This window comes from Elephantulus edwardii, unplaced genomic scaffold (genome assembly GCF_000299155.1).
Source record: "Elephantulus edwardii isolate Elephantulus edwardi_28Jun2011 unplaced genomic scaffold, EleEdw1.0 scaffold00174, whole genome shotgun sequence".
NCBI lineage: Eukaryota > Metazoa > Chordata > Mammalia > Macroscelidea > Macroscelididae > Elephantulus > Elephantulus edwardii.
Genome location: NW_006399924.1, coordinates 4,796,198 through 4,811,612, shown reverse-complemented (window position 1 = coordinate 4,811,612; position 15,415 = coordinate 4,796,198). Strand labels below are relative to the sequence as shown.

The window sequence follows — 15,415 nt, the reverse complement described above, 5'->3', positions numbered from 1 at the left end:
TCGGATGGCGGGGAAGAAGAACAAACTGGGGAGGAGGGTAGAGAAAATGGTGCAGTAATGAAGGAATGAAAACCCAAAATCCCTGTAAATGTTCATTAAAACTAATAAAATTTAATAAAATAAAAAAAAAAGAAGAGTCCACAAATGACAAGTTAGTCTAAAAAGGAATTGCTAAAAATGATCCAATCCTATTTATAATGTCACACTGATTCTGGATGGCCTTGAGTACCTTGCTATTTTTAAAAGCTGGACAATAATTAAATTAAACCTTGGCAAATTTGTATTCAGAAAGACCTAGAGATCACCAAAAATCAAGTCTCTCATTACACAAAGGGGGGTGGGTGGGGGAGGTTTAAGAGGTATTTCCTTGCTGTGGGTCAAAGCTCTTTTTCAGACATCAGCAGATCCCAAAGCATATTCCTATCAACACTTGACCTTTGCTTAAAAATTAACCAACACTAATAGTTTTCCACTATTCTAAATGTTTAATGCTAACAACAGACAGCTATAAAAAATGAAGCACAAAAATTGAAGTAATTTTGCCCAAGGTCACAAAGTGAGGAAGTAACCAGTATAAACTTTCCTGTTTTAAATCTAGAAAGCTTAACTCAAGCCTGTATCCTTATCACTGTACAGGATACCTCTCTAACATTTCAAAGTTCAGGTAAATCTGGGAAGTGGCATACTGTATTATTTTAAAGATCTACAATGTACATTAGTACGTTAAAATGTGTGCAAGGTCCTATAGTAAAGAAATTTATTTAATGGGATGTTTTTAAACTTTTCTTTTGGCTATGAAACTTTTCTTACAGTAAATTTTATTAGCATCTCTTCAAATTATGAAGTAGCCTAGTGGGTAAGGAAATGTGCTGCCAACTCAAAGGCAGGATGCTGGAGTGAGATGGGCAATTTCCTCCCATGTAGTTTGCAAACCTGCTGGAGGGCCAGCTCTCAGCAGTTCCTACTCCATAGCACCTACACACACACAACATTAAGCAGGATTTCAAGGAATAAAATCTCAAAATTCTGCACCCAGGACTTGACACGGAAGTTAGGTAATCAATTAAAAATTATTTCATAGTGTTTTCTAAATCAGGTCAGCTATGAGTTCTGATTCGACAGCACACAACAGCAGCAATGGGAAAACACTGGAGGGTGTCAATCAATTGGCAAATCTGATTAGCAAAGACAATTTTGCTATCAGTTTTGGGTGGAGGTGAGCTTTGGTGGCACAATCTAGAAGGCCTCTCTTGCAGTTTGAATTCATCAGCTGCTCCACAGGAGAAAGATGGGCAATTTCCTCCCCATCCTGGAGGGACAGCTATGAATCAGTTCTGACTTGATGGAAAGGAGCAAGTTTGAGTGGATAAAGATAGATGAATTAGATTCCTAGAACAGTTCAGATAAGAGATGGAGGCTTTGGATAAAGATGGTAGCTGGAAAAGAGAAAAAGTAGACATGTTAGAAATTTAGGAGGTAAAAATGTCAGGACTTGGCCACTAGGTATGGGAAAGAAGAAACAAGGCATCAAAAGACAATGTTGGTAAATAATAATAAAAAAAAATACAATAAAAAAATTAAAAAAAAAAGACAATGTTGGCACATACAAATAAATCCATGTGTAAAAATAGGCTGTCACATATAGATTTGTAGAGGAACTCTCATTTACCTTCCTGCAACCATTCAGTTTGCATGTATATCTATGTTATCTACTCATAGGTCATTGCTTGTTACTACTGTTTTTGTAGGATTGTGTATCTAATAGTGTTTATCTTTGTGGTCTTTATTCTCATGTAGCACCCAGTGTTTTTCTTTGCCTTAGTCATGTTGTTCTGACTTCTCCCTTATTGTATATTCCCTTCCCTTTCACCCAAGTTCATTCGTGTTTATTCTCTAGTTAATGATTTCCCCTGCGCTCCCCTCCTTAGTAATCATCAAAGAATGTTTCTATGCATAAACCTTTTCTTGACTTTTGGTAGTAGTAGTCTCATACAATATCTATCCTTTTATGATTAACCTACTATTTTACTCAGTGTAACTTCATTTAGGTTAATTATGTTATGAGAAGTTTCATAGATTCTTTTGGTATGCTTTTAGTGTTCAGGTATTCCACTAAATGTGTATATGTACCATAGTTTAATTATCCATTTATTTGTTAAGAATTTAGGTTGTAAGATCATGAAACACCCTGACTTATTGGACAAAGACTGGCAAAAGCCTTTAAGCCTAGAAGTTAAACCACCCCTAGAGATCAACTTTCAGTCAAACAACAGATAGGGCTCTAAATGGAATAAGAGCATCAGAGAGGAACATAATCATCAGAGAGGAACATACTCATCAGAACATAAACCAAATAACACCAAGAAGGCAACGTTGGCACAAAAATCAAGTTGAGGAGTCAGGAAGGAGCAGGAAAGAAGGACGAATAAGAACAAGGAAGAGGGAGGAAGGGAAGAGAGAGCACTGTTACATTATGAGGACTGAAACCAATGCTGGCAACTAAAATGTAGATAAACTGTTGAATGAAAAATGAATTTGCTTTGTAAACTTTCACCCAAACTACAATGAAAAGTAGAAAAAAACAAAAGAAAAAAGAAAGGTTTGAGTCTTTGGTGTGTCCTTATTTACTCCCCAAATCATAAATCAAGTCCACAAGGAGTGTCAAATTTATGTTATATACTGAGCTATAGAATGTGAAGTACTTGGTACCTTTCTTTAGAGAATAGTCCCCAAATTATATATGCACTTACTAACCATGTGATCTTGGGCAAATTATTTTATCTTTACAAAGGTCTCTGATTTCATTAGAGATTCTAATTCATACTCATCAGCTGGTGACAATGTAACAGGCTACCTAAGTGGCTACAGAAGTCCCAAGGAGCCCTGGTGGCACAGGCCCTGCATAGTACTTTTGGAAGGTGCTTAGCTGCTAATGGAAAGGCTGGCAGTTTGACCTACCAAATACCCTCGAAGGGAAAGGCTTAGCAACTGCTGTGTGCTTTTGAGGCAATTCTGACTCACACTTACTCTATGACAAAGCCGACCTTCCCGATAGGATCTCTTGGGCTATAAACTTTATAGATTTTTATTTATCCTCCAGAGCCACTGGTGGGTGTGAGTCACACACTTTTCTGTTGACCACTGAATGCTTACCCACTGTGCCACCAGTCTAGAAAACTCTGTGGTGTGGTTTTACTCTGTCACATGATTATGGGTGAAAAACTTAAGGGCATGTAAAAAATAAATCAGTCACTGATACACTGTGAACTTCAGGTAACAGCTATTGTTATCATTTTACTACCACTGAGGTAAACTATCATTAAATCATCATCAGTACTTTAAAGGTAGTCATTTTTTACACATTTTTGTTGTTGTTCAGTGACACAGAGTTGAAATCAACTCACAGCTGACCCTCCAGTGGGTTTCCCAAGCTGTAAATCTCACAGGAGGAAATTGCCCATCTTTCTCCCATAGAGAAGCTGGGAGGTTTGAACGTCCCATCTTTGGGGTCGGCAGCACAACTTCTTACTTATTAGTCTACAAGAGCTCTTTTAAGAATATTAATTTTATGAAGAGAAAAACTGCTTTAAAAGCAAGAATTTTGTAATATTTGAAATCCCTTTGACTTGTTGGTTCAACTGAAGCAGATTCTGTAAGAAGTTGAATGGTTACACTGTACCAAATATTGTGCCACAACCACAGGAAGATACGAAATTTGCTCTCAGCTATCAAGTAGTTTACGGATTTCTGGTTTTCTCTAACCTCCTCAATCCTGAATACCTATTAAATGATAAAAGAACCACAGAGAAAGGGGTATATACTGTACCTAAAATTGGTGGTCCCAGGAGGACAGGACAGCATTCCACTATGGTCACCAGTCCCACGGCGCTAGAGAACCTCTGGGGTCCAATGAGGTCCATCAGTGTTTCAAACAATACTGAGCTGAGCCATCCAAATGCAAAGCCAAAGAATCCCGCATAGATGCAGAATTCAATGTAGTTGTTGGCCAGAGGTGCTAGCATATGACACACTCCATTTGCAATTACAGAAGCTGCAAAGAAATACTGAACACGGGGCCTTATCCACTTTGTGTTGGCTACAAGTCCCATGGAAGGTCTGGCAACCATGTCAACAAAAGCCAGAATGGAAAGAAGGAAGGCTGACTTCTCACTAGAGTAATGCTTACTCTTGCCATAATTACTGAGAAAGACCAAAGGTGTAAATAATCCAAAAAACATAAGCACATTACCAGAGAGGTAAAGCAAAAAGCCTCTGTGACTAAAAAGGGATAAGTCAAGGAACTTGTTAATTGTTTGGAAGAATGATTGTTTCTCCTGTTTAGGGCTTCCTCCAATAAGATCTGTATTCGCATCACCTGCACTTTTTTTCCCATCAGATTTCCCAGCTTCCTGAAGGGATTCTTTAGACTTAGTTTTCTTTTCCTTAGTTGGTGTGGGCCCTATGGGTCGCATCAGAGATCCAGCTACGCAGCAGTTTAGTAGTAAGCCGCCAAGAATTAGAAAACTTCCTCTCCAGCCAAAGATACCAAAGAAAGCCTGATTGAGGGGAGCCAGGGTAGAGAGGAACACAGGGCTGCCTGCCATGGCCAGTCCATTAGCCAGTGGTCGTTTCTTGTAGAAATACTTGCCAATCATGGTCAGAGCTGGATTCAAGTTGAAGGCAAGTCCAAGGCCTGCGGAGGAGAAAATAATCAACTGTAATAGATGAACAGAGGAATCAACTTTGACAAAAAACAAAAACAAAAACAAAAAACAACTAATCTAAAAGAAGAGGTATAAATAATGGAAAAGAGACAAGAGTCATCTTTATGTGCCACACTGTATCGCAGTTTAAAAATACAAGCTCTTTCATAAGAAAAAAAAAAAATACAAGCTCTTAAAAAAAGTAAACTCTGAAATGTGAAGCAAAAGCAAACCCATCCTGACTCAGGGTGACCCCACAGGACAAACCACAACTGTTCCTTTGCCTCGCAGTCTTTATTATGGAAGCCAACTGCTTCATCTTTCTCCTGAGATGCTGGTGGGTTCAAGCAATTGACCTTCTGGTTAGAATGAATCATTGGACCACGAGACACAATCCCACTGCCATCACGTTGATGTCAACACTAGTATTACCCGCGGGACAGAGCAGAACCTCCCCACAGCATTTCCATCTCTTCTCCCAAGGAGTCCCTGGTGGGTTCAAACCACTGACAGGTTAAAAGTGGGGTACCTGACCACTGTGCTACCAGTGATTTCATCAAGCACTCAGACCAGTGCCTGGGAGGTAGTAAATGTTCAATCACTATGAGCTATCAGGAATTGTTTGTACTATTTGAAGGTGAATACTTGAAAACTGACAAACATAGGAAAATTACCTGAAAGACTATTATAAGCAGATGATCACCAAGTAGAGGGTTAGTAAATTATAAATAAGTGCAATAGTAAATTATTCCTGTCATTATAACCTCAGTTATTTTAAAATGTGCAAATTATGTAGCTAAAATCATGACACTTTCCTGAAAGGCCAGAGAATTAAAAATGAAACACATACACAATGTTAACGGGATAATAAAATAGAGCACTACAGAGATGTCAATAATCTCCAAATTAATGTATTAATGTGACTCCAATAAAAATACCAGTAGATTCTATTTTAGGAGTAGAGCATCAAAATGGTGCATTCTGGATCTAGACTGTCTATCCGCCCCACCTCTAAGAATTCTCATTTCCATCCCCAGTAGAATGAGTCAGAATCGACAGTTTAATTAGAATTCCAGGTGATTCTTCTCTATACCTAAGTTTAGCTAGGGATCTGGTAAGATTCTTGTTCACTTTCTGAGGTGGAAATGAAAATTCTCAGCAAGGATCTAACAACAGGAATGGATTGGTTAAAAGCCCTGGGTAGAATGACTTTAAAGTATATTTTATTCTTTTAGAAAATTTTTTTCTCATATTTAATCTTCTTTGCATTTATAACATAATTCCTGTCAACAATCACAGAATTTTTTTCTTCCAATTCCACAAACTGTGTTACTGCTGTTTGGAAATGGAAGCTGGTACTAATGTTTATCAAAATACACGAAACAAATGATGTTTTGAAAACCACTTTATATTTTAACTTGTTACCAAAACCAAAAAGTCACAAATATTCACATTTTCTTCCATTATATGAACATTCTTATAAACAGAAAAAGAATTCTATGAATTTTTAGTTTTAAAAATTCATTGCTGTCAGGTTGCTTCCTCCATTGAGTTTCTGACATTATAAATATTAGAAGGAAACAACTGTCTTATCTTTCTCCCTCTGAGTTCAAACTGTTGACCTTTCAGTTAGCAATCCAACACTTAACCTATTTTATCTAAGGAACTGTTGGTATGCACCACAGAGTTGAACTGATTCATAGCTGACCTCCCAATAGGTTTTCCAGAGGTAAATCACTGAGAGAAGACTTTCTCCCTCAAATCAGCTTGTGGATATGAATCAAGGGCCTTTGGATTGGTAGTGAAACTCCTTACCACTAAGCCAGCAGAGATGTAAATTCTAATCTCTTGGAAATTTCTAGTAACTGGAATGTTTGTTATTTTTGGAGGGTTTTGGGATATACCTGACAGAGTAAAGATGGGACTCATGTGAAGGTGGGAGCTGGTGAAAGAAAAAGACTCACATTATTGGCCTGACCTCTGGGGAGGGGAGTGGCAAAGATTCCATTGAAGGAAAGTGGCAGCCATAGTTGGTAGTTACATTTTATGCTAACAGGGCTCTTTCAAATGTCATTTTGTTTTCTTTGTAGCTAAACATTGCTAACAAGCCCCATGTTCTAACTTATTAAGTGACCATGTGGTGGTACAGCCCATAGTGTGTTGCACTAAGAAGCTGAGTACCTTCAGTTCAAATCGAATGGCAGCTCTGAGGGAGAAACATGAGTAGTCTCCTCCCCTTTAAGATTTATAGCCTTGGAAACCTAATGGAAAGGAGAGGCTTTTTGTTTTTTTCTTAATCTTCTTAACTAGGATAGGAATGCCTGGCATTCACGCTATCTCAGGAGAACATTTAATGACTTCCTAATGGGAAAAAGAACTGCATCTCATGCAAAAAGATAACAGTATATGCAGTTATTATACATTATTCTTCTATCAATAAAAAAAGAACATATAAAAATTGTCAACAGGCATTTTGTGGGAAAAAAAATTATATAAATACACACAAAGCCCCAACATATATATATAAAACATATCCTGGAAAACAAAACAAAAAACACCCAACAACAAATAAATATAACCTGACTCCTTTGGATTTTTTTTTAAAAAAAGGTTATATGTGTGTTTTTACAAACATAAAATGGAAGGATATCCATCAAAATGTTAACAATAATTATTTTATGAATACTTTTTATCTATAACCACTGCCTATTTGTAGGATAACTTTCTTTTCAACTCATTCATACAACATACAATGAACTTTGTTTGAATTTACCTGTAACTCTCTCAGGTGGCCTACCCAACCCAAAGGTAGGTGGTGTGAATTTACCAGCTGCTCCTTGGAAAAGAATGGGTAATCTCCTCCTATACAATTTAAAGCCTCTAAAAACCTACTAGAGGGTTAGTCAGTTATGAGTCAGTCTGACCCCACAACAAAGAGTTAAGTTGTTCTTCAATAAGCCAATAATTTCTCTAAGAAGGTAATTCCATGCAAAATGTCTGACAGATGAAATAGAAGTAATAAATTAATGACTGCAAACAAATCAGTAGCAACTCACCTCCAATGACTCCAACACACACATAAAGTTCCTTTACAGTGTTACAGAAAGAAGCTGCAACCAATCCACAGCCTGACAGGCAGCCACCAAGAATCATGATTGGGCGACTGCCATATTTATTCACCAGGATACTGCTGATTGGACCTGAGAGATAAAAGGGATCATAATTATATCGAGATGTTTCTGGCATTGAATTGAACATGTGTCCTAGAATTAAATGATTCCTTGCATACAATGATGGTATTTATACAATGAAAAATATGCTTTAAAGCCTCTGAAAACTCCAGCAAGACAGATGTTGGTAAAAAAGAAATCAGAATTACAAGGTCAAAGTAATGCGATACTGTAGACTAAAAAAGTGGAAGTTAATGCTATAAAATTTGCAGTGTGAAATTTTAAACCAAAAGTGTTATAATATACTGCTATGGAACAAAAAACATACATCAATTTATACTTTCATGTTAAAAAAAAATCCAGACTCAAAAAACTCAAATGTGAACAAAAAAATAAGCAACTAACTTACTCTCCCAATAAACAAAACCAAACCAGTTGACCGCAAGTAAAACTCCCATTCCATAGTTTTCACCATTGAGTATAATGTTAGGTGTTAGCTTTTCATAAATGCTCTTAATCATGATGAAGAATTTATCTTTTAGTCTTCTTTTTCTGAGTTTCTAATCAAGAAAAGACGCTGTATTTTCCTGAATGCCTTTTCTGCATCTAATGAGAAGGTCCCGTTCTTTGTTCTGTTGTAGTGTATTATGCCGAGTCCATGGGATTTTCCACTAACTGGTCAGTATGAAGTAGATGTCAGGGCTTTTTTCAAGGGTTCTTTAAATGGACTCAAACCTTTAACCTTTAAGTTCAAAGCTGAGTAAATTAACGTTTTATACCACTCAAAGATTTTATCTCCTCTGATAATCCTACAAAAAAAAAGGAATTTACACTCTAATGAGGATTAGCATCTATATCAGACCCAAGTTATTAATGACAAAACAAATCAACAAACAATAAAGAAAACAGAAGCAACATATTCATGTTTAGGGTATAGCTCTAGTGTACATGGAGGGTTACAGCTGTGGAAGTGGCACTTCTTAAGAGACTTAACATTTAGAAGCCAATCAAAATAAAATCACTCACTTTATAAAAATCTGCCACAAAGATTTGTAACAGGCATTTTGTCTTTCAGAGTTATTTCAGGAAGGATGACCCCAATTAGCTCTCATTAAAAATAGAAATAGGTCCAATTTATAGGCCGATTATAACAAATCCTTAAATGTGTCAGGGATGATAAGGAGGTGCAGGATAGGATAGAGTTCAGATCTGTTGTTCATAGGGGCGCTCTGAGTTGTACAGCACTTAACAACAATAACATAACAAATGCAGAGAAATGTACTAGTTTTCTTAGTATCTCAATGGGTAAGGACAAAAAAGGAACTGTTTCCCCAAAAGAAAATGTCATGTGCAATTAGCACAACTGACATCACTTACTTTTGAGGCAAAACTCAAGAGGTTCTCACACTATAGCAGCAATAAATTTCAGCATGTAAACCTCTGATTTTCAGTCAGTTTAAAGATACATAGCCTCTGGATAGCCCCCCAAATCACTGGCTCTCGAAAACTAGTTATCGTCAAAATAGTTTTTTAAATGTGTGCGTGTGTACATACATACACATACAATTCTGGTGGCCCAGTGGTGAGGAGCTGCTCTGCCAATTCAAAAGCAGGTGGTTTGAATCCACCAGCTGTTCTGAGGAAGGATGGGTAGAATGTCTTCCTGTGCAATTTACAGTCTCTGCAAACTTGTTGGAGGTCAGTGGTGAGCTGCTTCTGACTCGATAGCAGTGAGAATTTTTTGAGTGTATGTATGTATATTATATGTGTGTATAAATAAATTCTAACTTTTAGGTTCTTCAAAAAAAGTATGAATTTCACAAAACAAGTATCTGTTTCAACTTTAAAAGCAAAAAATAAAGCTACACAGTGGAGGGGAAAAAGTCTTCATTCGATCCGCTTTCTTAACTACTCAGTTTCTCTCTTCAAAGAAACCAGGTTACCTGTTTGTTCTGTGCAATTAAATCGTGTACTTAATTCATTTATGACTTCAATTACTCATTCCTATTTTACTATAAACTACAGAAAGGCTGGGATCAAGATCAGTGTTCTCAGTCACTCACAGCATTTAACACAGTGCTAAACACGATCATACATTGGGCTCAAGAAATACTGGCTGAATCTGTCATAAGTGTTGCCGTCCAGGGCTAAGTAATTTGTAATTGGTAAGTGGGATTCTATTAAAGAGCTACATGAGAATAATCTAGGTACTAAATTTCCACCAAAACCCACTGTAAATGTTGGCTAAATAGTCAACATGACACATCATTAGTCTCAGTAAATAAATACATTTGACTTTAGAATCTCTGGTAGCTAAGCAAGTATACATTTTTAAGTGTTATGGCATTTATAAGTTAAACTGCGATTTGATGTTCCAAAATGAAACAATTTTAAATGATGTAAACAACTTACTTTATTTCCTTTACAATACGGTAAACAGAAGAGAGAATAAAAAATGACAAAGCTTAACTGTTTGGCTGTAAGCGGAAAGGCTTTTGGACTCATAATAATGAATAAAGGGAGGGTTTACTCTATTCTAGAAGTCTAATACCATGAAAAGCTCTTGCCTGAAGCTTTAAGCTATTCCGTTTAGCTTGATTTATTTTAGTACTTCCAATAGTATTTAAAATATATTTATATTCAGGGGGAGCTCCGGTGGCCTAGTGGCAAGAAGCTACACTGCAATCCCAGAGGCACATGGTTCGAATCCAGAAGATGCTCCGCCGGGGAAAGAGGGACAATCTCCTCCTGTACCAGTCAGATCTGATTTAACAGTACACACACAAATAATAAAATTAATAAATAAAAAAGAAAATTTATATTCAGTATCAAACAGACAGCAATAAAAAGAGTAACTGGTTATTTTGATGTTACGATTTAAAAGTTTTTAGCTAAATACTTAAGCTGGATCAAATCAGGGTATCACAATTTCTCATTTCTGTTTCAGATTATTATTACAGTGGAACAAACAGCAAGATCTTCCATAAGGAAGAATTGTCAAGACAATGACAAATTTAACTCTAAATGTTACACAAAGCTTCCAGAAATAAGATTTCAAAACATCTCACTGGATCAGAGATAACAAATGTTCAGTTACTTAATAAGAGATCCCTTGGTTATTTAACGGCAATTAAAAAATCAGGCCTTAGTGGTTACTTACCTCCAGCATACATAACAGCCAACATGATTGAGGATATCCAAGATACTTCACTGGTAGTGGCATTGAATATACCCTCAATTTCTTTGAAGAACACAGTAATAGACTTGGGAAATGCGTAAGAGAAGCCGATGGAAATGAAAGCTCCAACAACCACTGCCCATCCCCAGCCTCCATCTGGGGGGGTGTATCCAACTGGACCTCCAATTGCTGGTGGCATTGTAAGTGAAGATAAATTTCAAAATGCAGTGTAAATCAAAATACCTGAAGAATATAAAATGAAAACAATATGTCAATAATAGTAATCTCATAAAACTTCTTATTCTCTATCTGAAGTAACTGTTTTTCAGTGTTACTTCTAATAGCCAGTATTTTCAGAGAACATTAACAGAGGAAAAAAAGAAATATCTAAGAGTTCTGGCATATAATGGTTTAGCAACTTGAAGGAAGTTTCTCAGTAAGTGTGTCAAAATAAATTCTTCTCCATAAATTTTTGGTACACAGTAGTGTACATACAAGTATTGAAATATGCCTACTGTTTTTATAAGTATAATTCTTGCTATTAATTACCCTGTTGTTTTGTGCTGTTGAGTCAGTTCAGACTTATTACAGCTGACCCTCCAGCGAGTTTTCAGGGACAGTAAATCACAAGGGCGCACAATGCTCATCCTTCTCCTATGAAGCAATAGGTGGATTTGAACCATGTGCCTTTGGGATTACAGCACAGCTTCTTACCACTAGGCCACCAGAGCTCTCCACATTACAATACCGTAGTTGCTTTGTGCGACCAAGTCAGAACCACCAGCTCATAGCTGATCCTGCAGCAGGTTTTCATAGCTTCCCTTTCTAAAAACACATTATTTTCTACTTATCCTCCCTTTATTTTCTCTGGTTTATGGGCTGATTTATGTTAGGAAGTACCTAATTCACTAGATATGTATGTAGCAAGACAGATCATAATAAACACATATAAGCCTCACTTAACAGGCAGATCTGATAATTAATTGACTCAATCCTCCAGAGCTCTGGGGGTGTAGTAAAAAGCAGCACTTTGTGGTAGCTAGAAACCACCACAAGCTCCAGGAGAAAAATGGGCAGTCTTCTGCCAGGCAATTGACAGCCTCCTGTGAAGGGCCTGCTATGATGCAGTTCTGACTTTATGCCAATGAGAGTTTAAGCGGTATCACAAGATCCTAAATAACAACTACTCTATACAGTTAAGGGAGTCCTAGGGTCTAGTGTTAAGGAGCCGCTCATCCAAAGGCACATGTTTCAAATTGAACTGCTTCACAGGAGAAAGATGGACAATCTTCTCCCATGTGATTTACAGCCTCTAAACACCCTCTGGAAAGTCAGCTTTGATTAGTTCTGACAGCAGCTTGACATCCATAATTAACTATAAAGTTAAATTGACAAACTGAACTCTGATTTTAAAAGATCCTTGTTTTAGAGAACTTCAAGTCACCTAGTTCAGTGAATAGTATGGTTAGAAAATGTCTTGTTAGATTATGGCAAGGAGTGAAGGGAATGAGCATTATCTTCTCATGAAGCTCTCCCAGGGAGAAAGATGGGCAGTGTCTTGTGACAATTTCATCATTATCTCATTGCTGTTGAGTAGGAACTGACTGATAGCTGAGCCCCCAGTGGGTCTTCTGAGGATGAGAGTAGCACAGGAGAACACTGCTCATTTTAAGCCCTCACAGATGCTGGTGGATCTGAAATGCCAGAAAGGAGCCTCCTTTGGGTTAACAGTGTAACTACCTACAGACTACTCCACCAGAGTCTCCTTGTTACGAGTTATAGCCTTAGAACACTGATGAAGGGTCACAATGAGTCAAACTGACTTGACAGCAATGAATTTTTGACAGTAAAAGTTTACTTGCATATGGACATAAATTAAGCCTTTAAAACACATTTTATAAATGTACAGACCCTTTTTAAGGGGGTGTGAACTCTTGCCCAAATCATGGAATTGCTACTTGTCTATGTCTATACTGTAGTGGCACAGGGTGTGATATATGGGGCTGTTAACCGAAACGTGGGGAGTTTGAATCACTAGTTGCCCAGAGGGAGGGGAATGGGCAGTTTCCTCCAGGAAACATTTATGACCATGGAAACATGACTGAGGGGGGCCTCTGTGTGTCAGAACCAACTTGACAGCAGTGGGTTTGGGGGTTTTGTATGTGTATATATTAGACACTGAACTACAAAATACAATGGTCAGTGCAGTTTTCCTGAAATTTGATTACTGTTCACAAACGGAACATGACTAAGCTATTCCACATTTGTATTTGTGCTACTACGTAACTTCATTTTGTGGCGTTCACAGTGTTCTATGACTTCATCTGTAAATTTATCACTTTAAAAATTAGGCTTCTGTGTTTTGTTTTGTTTTAAAAGTTAAAATGCATTGTTAATGTCTTACCACTTAGCAGTACCAATACTTACTGTAAGTAAAAGAAAAATACACAAAGCAAAAAAGGTTGTAAAGGATGGAGAAAGATTGGTACACTGTTGGTGGGATTGTAAAATGGTACAACCACTCTGTAAAGAATTTCCTTAAAAAGCTGAACATAAACATTCCGTATGACCCACTACTCCACTGCTAGGAATATACCCCAAAGAAAAGAAAACTGAGTCACAAATGGATATTTGTACACCGATTTTCATAGCTACATTATTCACAATAGCAAGAAAATGGAAACGGTGCTCAAAAGTCTATGAACAAACAAACAAATGGACTGAGAAACTGATGTACATTCACACAATGGGATAATATGCAGCACTCAGGAGCAATGATTTTGAAAAATACTATGCAACATGGGAGTCTAGAGATCATTATGCTGAGTGAACAACTCAGTCTCATAAGGACAAACACCATATAACAATATTATTGTAAAAATAGAAGGATTACTAGTAAGATGTGTATAAATGTCCAAATGGAGAAGGTGGAGGCTGGGGGTTGAGAGTGGGGAGCATGGAAATCACAGAGCTAAAGAATTCTGTAGACAGAGGGAGGAGGGGTGAAAGAATTAAGAAGAATCCAATGGGGGCCTGAAAAGATCAGGTAATAGTGGGCATAGGTCAATTGTAATTAATTTCAGAAAATACATGAGAACAATCATGTGAAACACAATGTATAAATGAAACACAAGGTATATAAACCAATATAAAATAAAGTTTAAAAAATGCATTAAGAGCTTCTCTGTCAGTCATTTAAATGGACCTCAAAATTTTAAATTCTCAGACCCTAAAAACACACACATAATACATACACATGCATGAACACTTTCAGTGAGAATTACAAAAACCTCCTAACAGAGTAATGCCACAACAAAGGGTCTAGACACACTTCAGATTCCTCCAGAAGGTGAGACTTCCTCCAAAGTTCCTTGAGAGGCTCACGACTTTCCCCAGAGACCTCAGGTCAGAGAAAATAAGACTGAGATGCAATGAGAAATGATAAAATTCACTGGGCAAATCTGGATTCTAGAGGTTCAACTATTTATGTTGAAAAATCAGGTAACAGTAAACAAAAACCCTCCAGGAACTCAAAGACTATTATTTAATCTTATTATTATTTTATATTTATATTTACTCTTATTTTACCTTTTAATACCCTTTAACAATGCAGTGGCTAGGGGCATGCTCCCCCCACACAGTTGAGAATCTGAGGCTAATTTACAGTTGACCTGAGAAAAACACCAGGTTTGAACTGTGAGGGCTTACCCTTGAATAATAAGCTTAAGTGTTTTGATCCAGTATCTACTTAAAGCACAGTGCGGAGCTAACATTTAGGTGAACAGCTCCCTTGCAGAGAACTGCTCTGGCAAAGATGATTAGCAACGCTTGAGCTCACTGCAACTTACTGCAATTGAGTTGGAACCAAATCACAGCTGGCTTTTCACTGGGTATTGAGGCTGTAAATTGCAAGGGAGTATACAGTCCATCCCTGTCCTGTGGAGCTGCTGGTGGACTTGAATCACCATGGGCATAGTCTTTGGATTAATTCCCTATGCTATGGTGGCAACAGTAATAGGAAACAATAAAATCTCATATAAACGGGCCAGTTCAGTTCAAAACTGTATAGTTTTGGAGTTCAAGGGTAACCTGTATAGTCAATGATAGAGAAAAACTTATCACACACTCTGATGCAGCAGCCATGTCAAACTGCTAAGCACATTTACAAAGGCACTGGTGGTTAAATGGTAGAATTCTCACTTTCGGTAAGGGAACTGGTTTTTATTCTCAATGCATCTGATGCACAGACACCATCTGTCAGCAGTAGTCTGCATTTTACTATGGCACTGGAGCTTCCAGATTCCAGACTAAGACCAAGAAGAAATGTCTGTTGATCTAGTTCCAAAAATTAGCCATTGAAAACC

The 15,415-nt window shown here is 37.4% G+C and overlaps 1 protein-coding gene across 1 annotated transcript in view; it reads right to left on the bottom strand.

Annotated features, from left to right (window-relative positions):
- Positions 1-11,295, bottom strand: part of SLC16A1 (solute carrier family 16 (monocarboxylate transporter), member 1) — a 12,269-nt gene extending 974 nt beyond the window's left edge. Inside the window, exons 1-3 of the mRNA XM_006895707.1 lie at positions 11,034-11,295; positions 7,760-7,903; positions 3,827-4,693 (exon numbers count right to left, since the gene is read on the bottom strand). Of these exons, the coding sequence (XP_006895769.1) occupies positions 3,827-4,693; positions 7,760-7,903; positions 11,034-11,250 (1,228 nt within the window). The 5' untranslated portion in view covers positions 11,251-11,295. The remainder of the gene's footprint in view (positions 1-3,826; positions 4,694-7,759; positions 7,904-11,033) is intronic.
- Between the last annotated feature and the right edge of the window lie 4,120 nt (positions 11,296-15,415).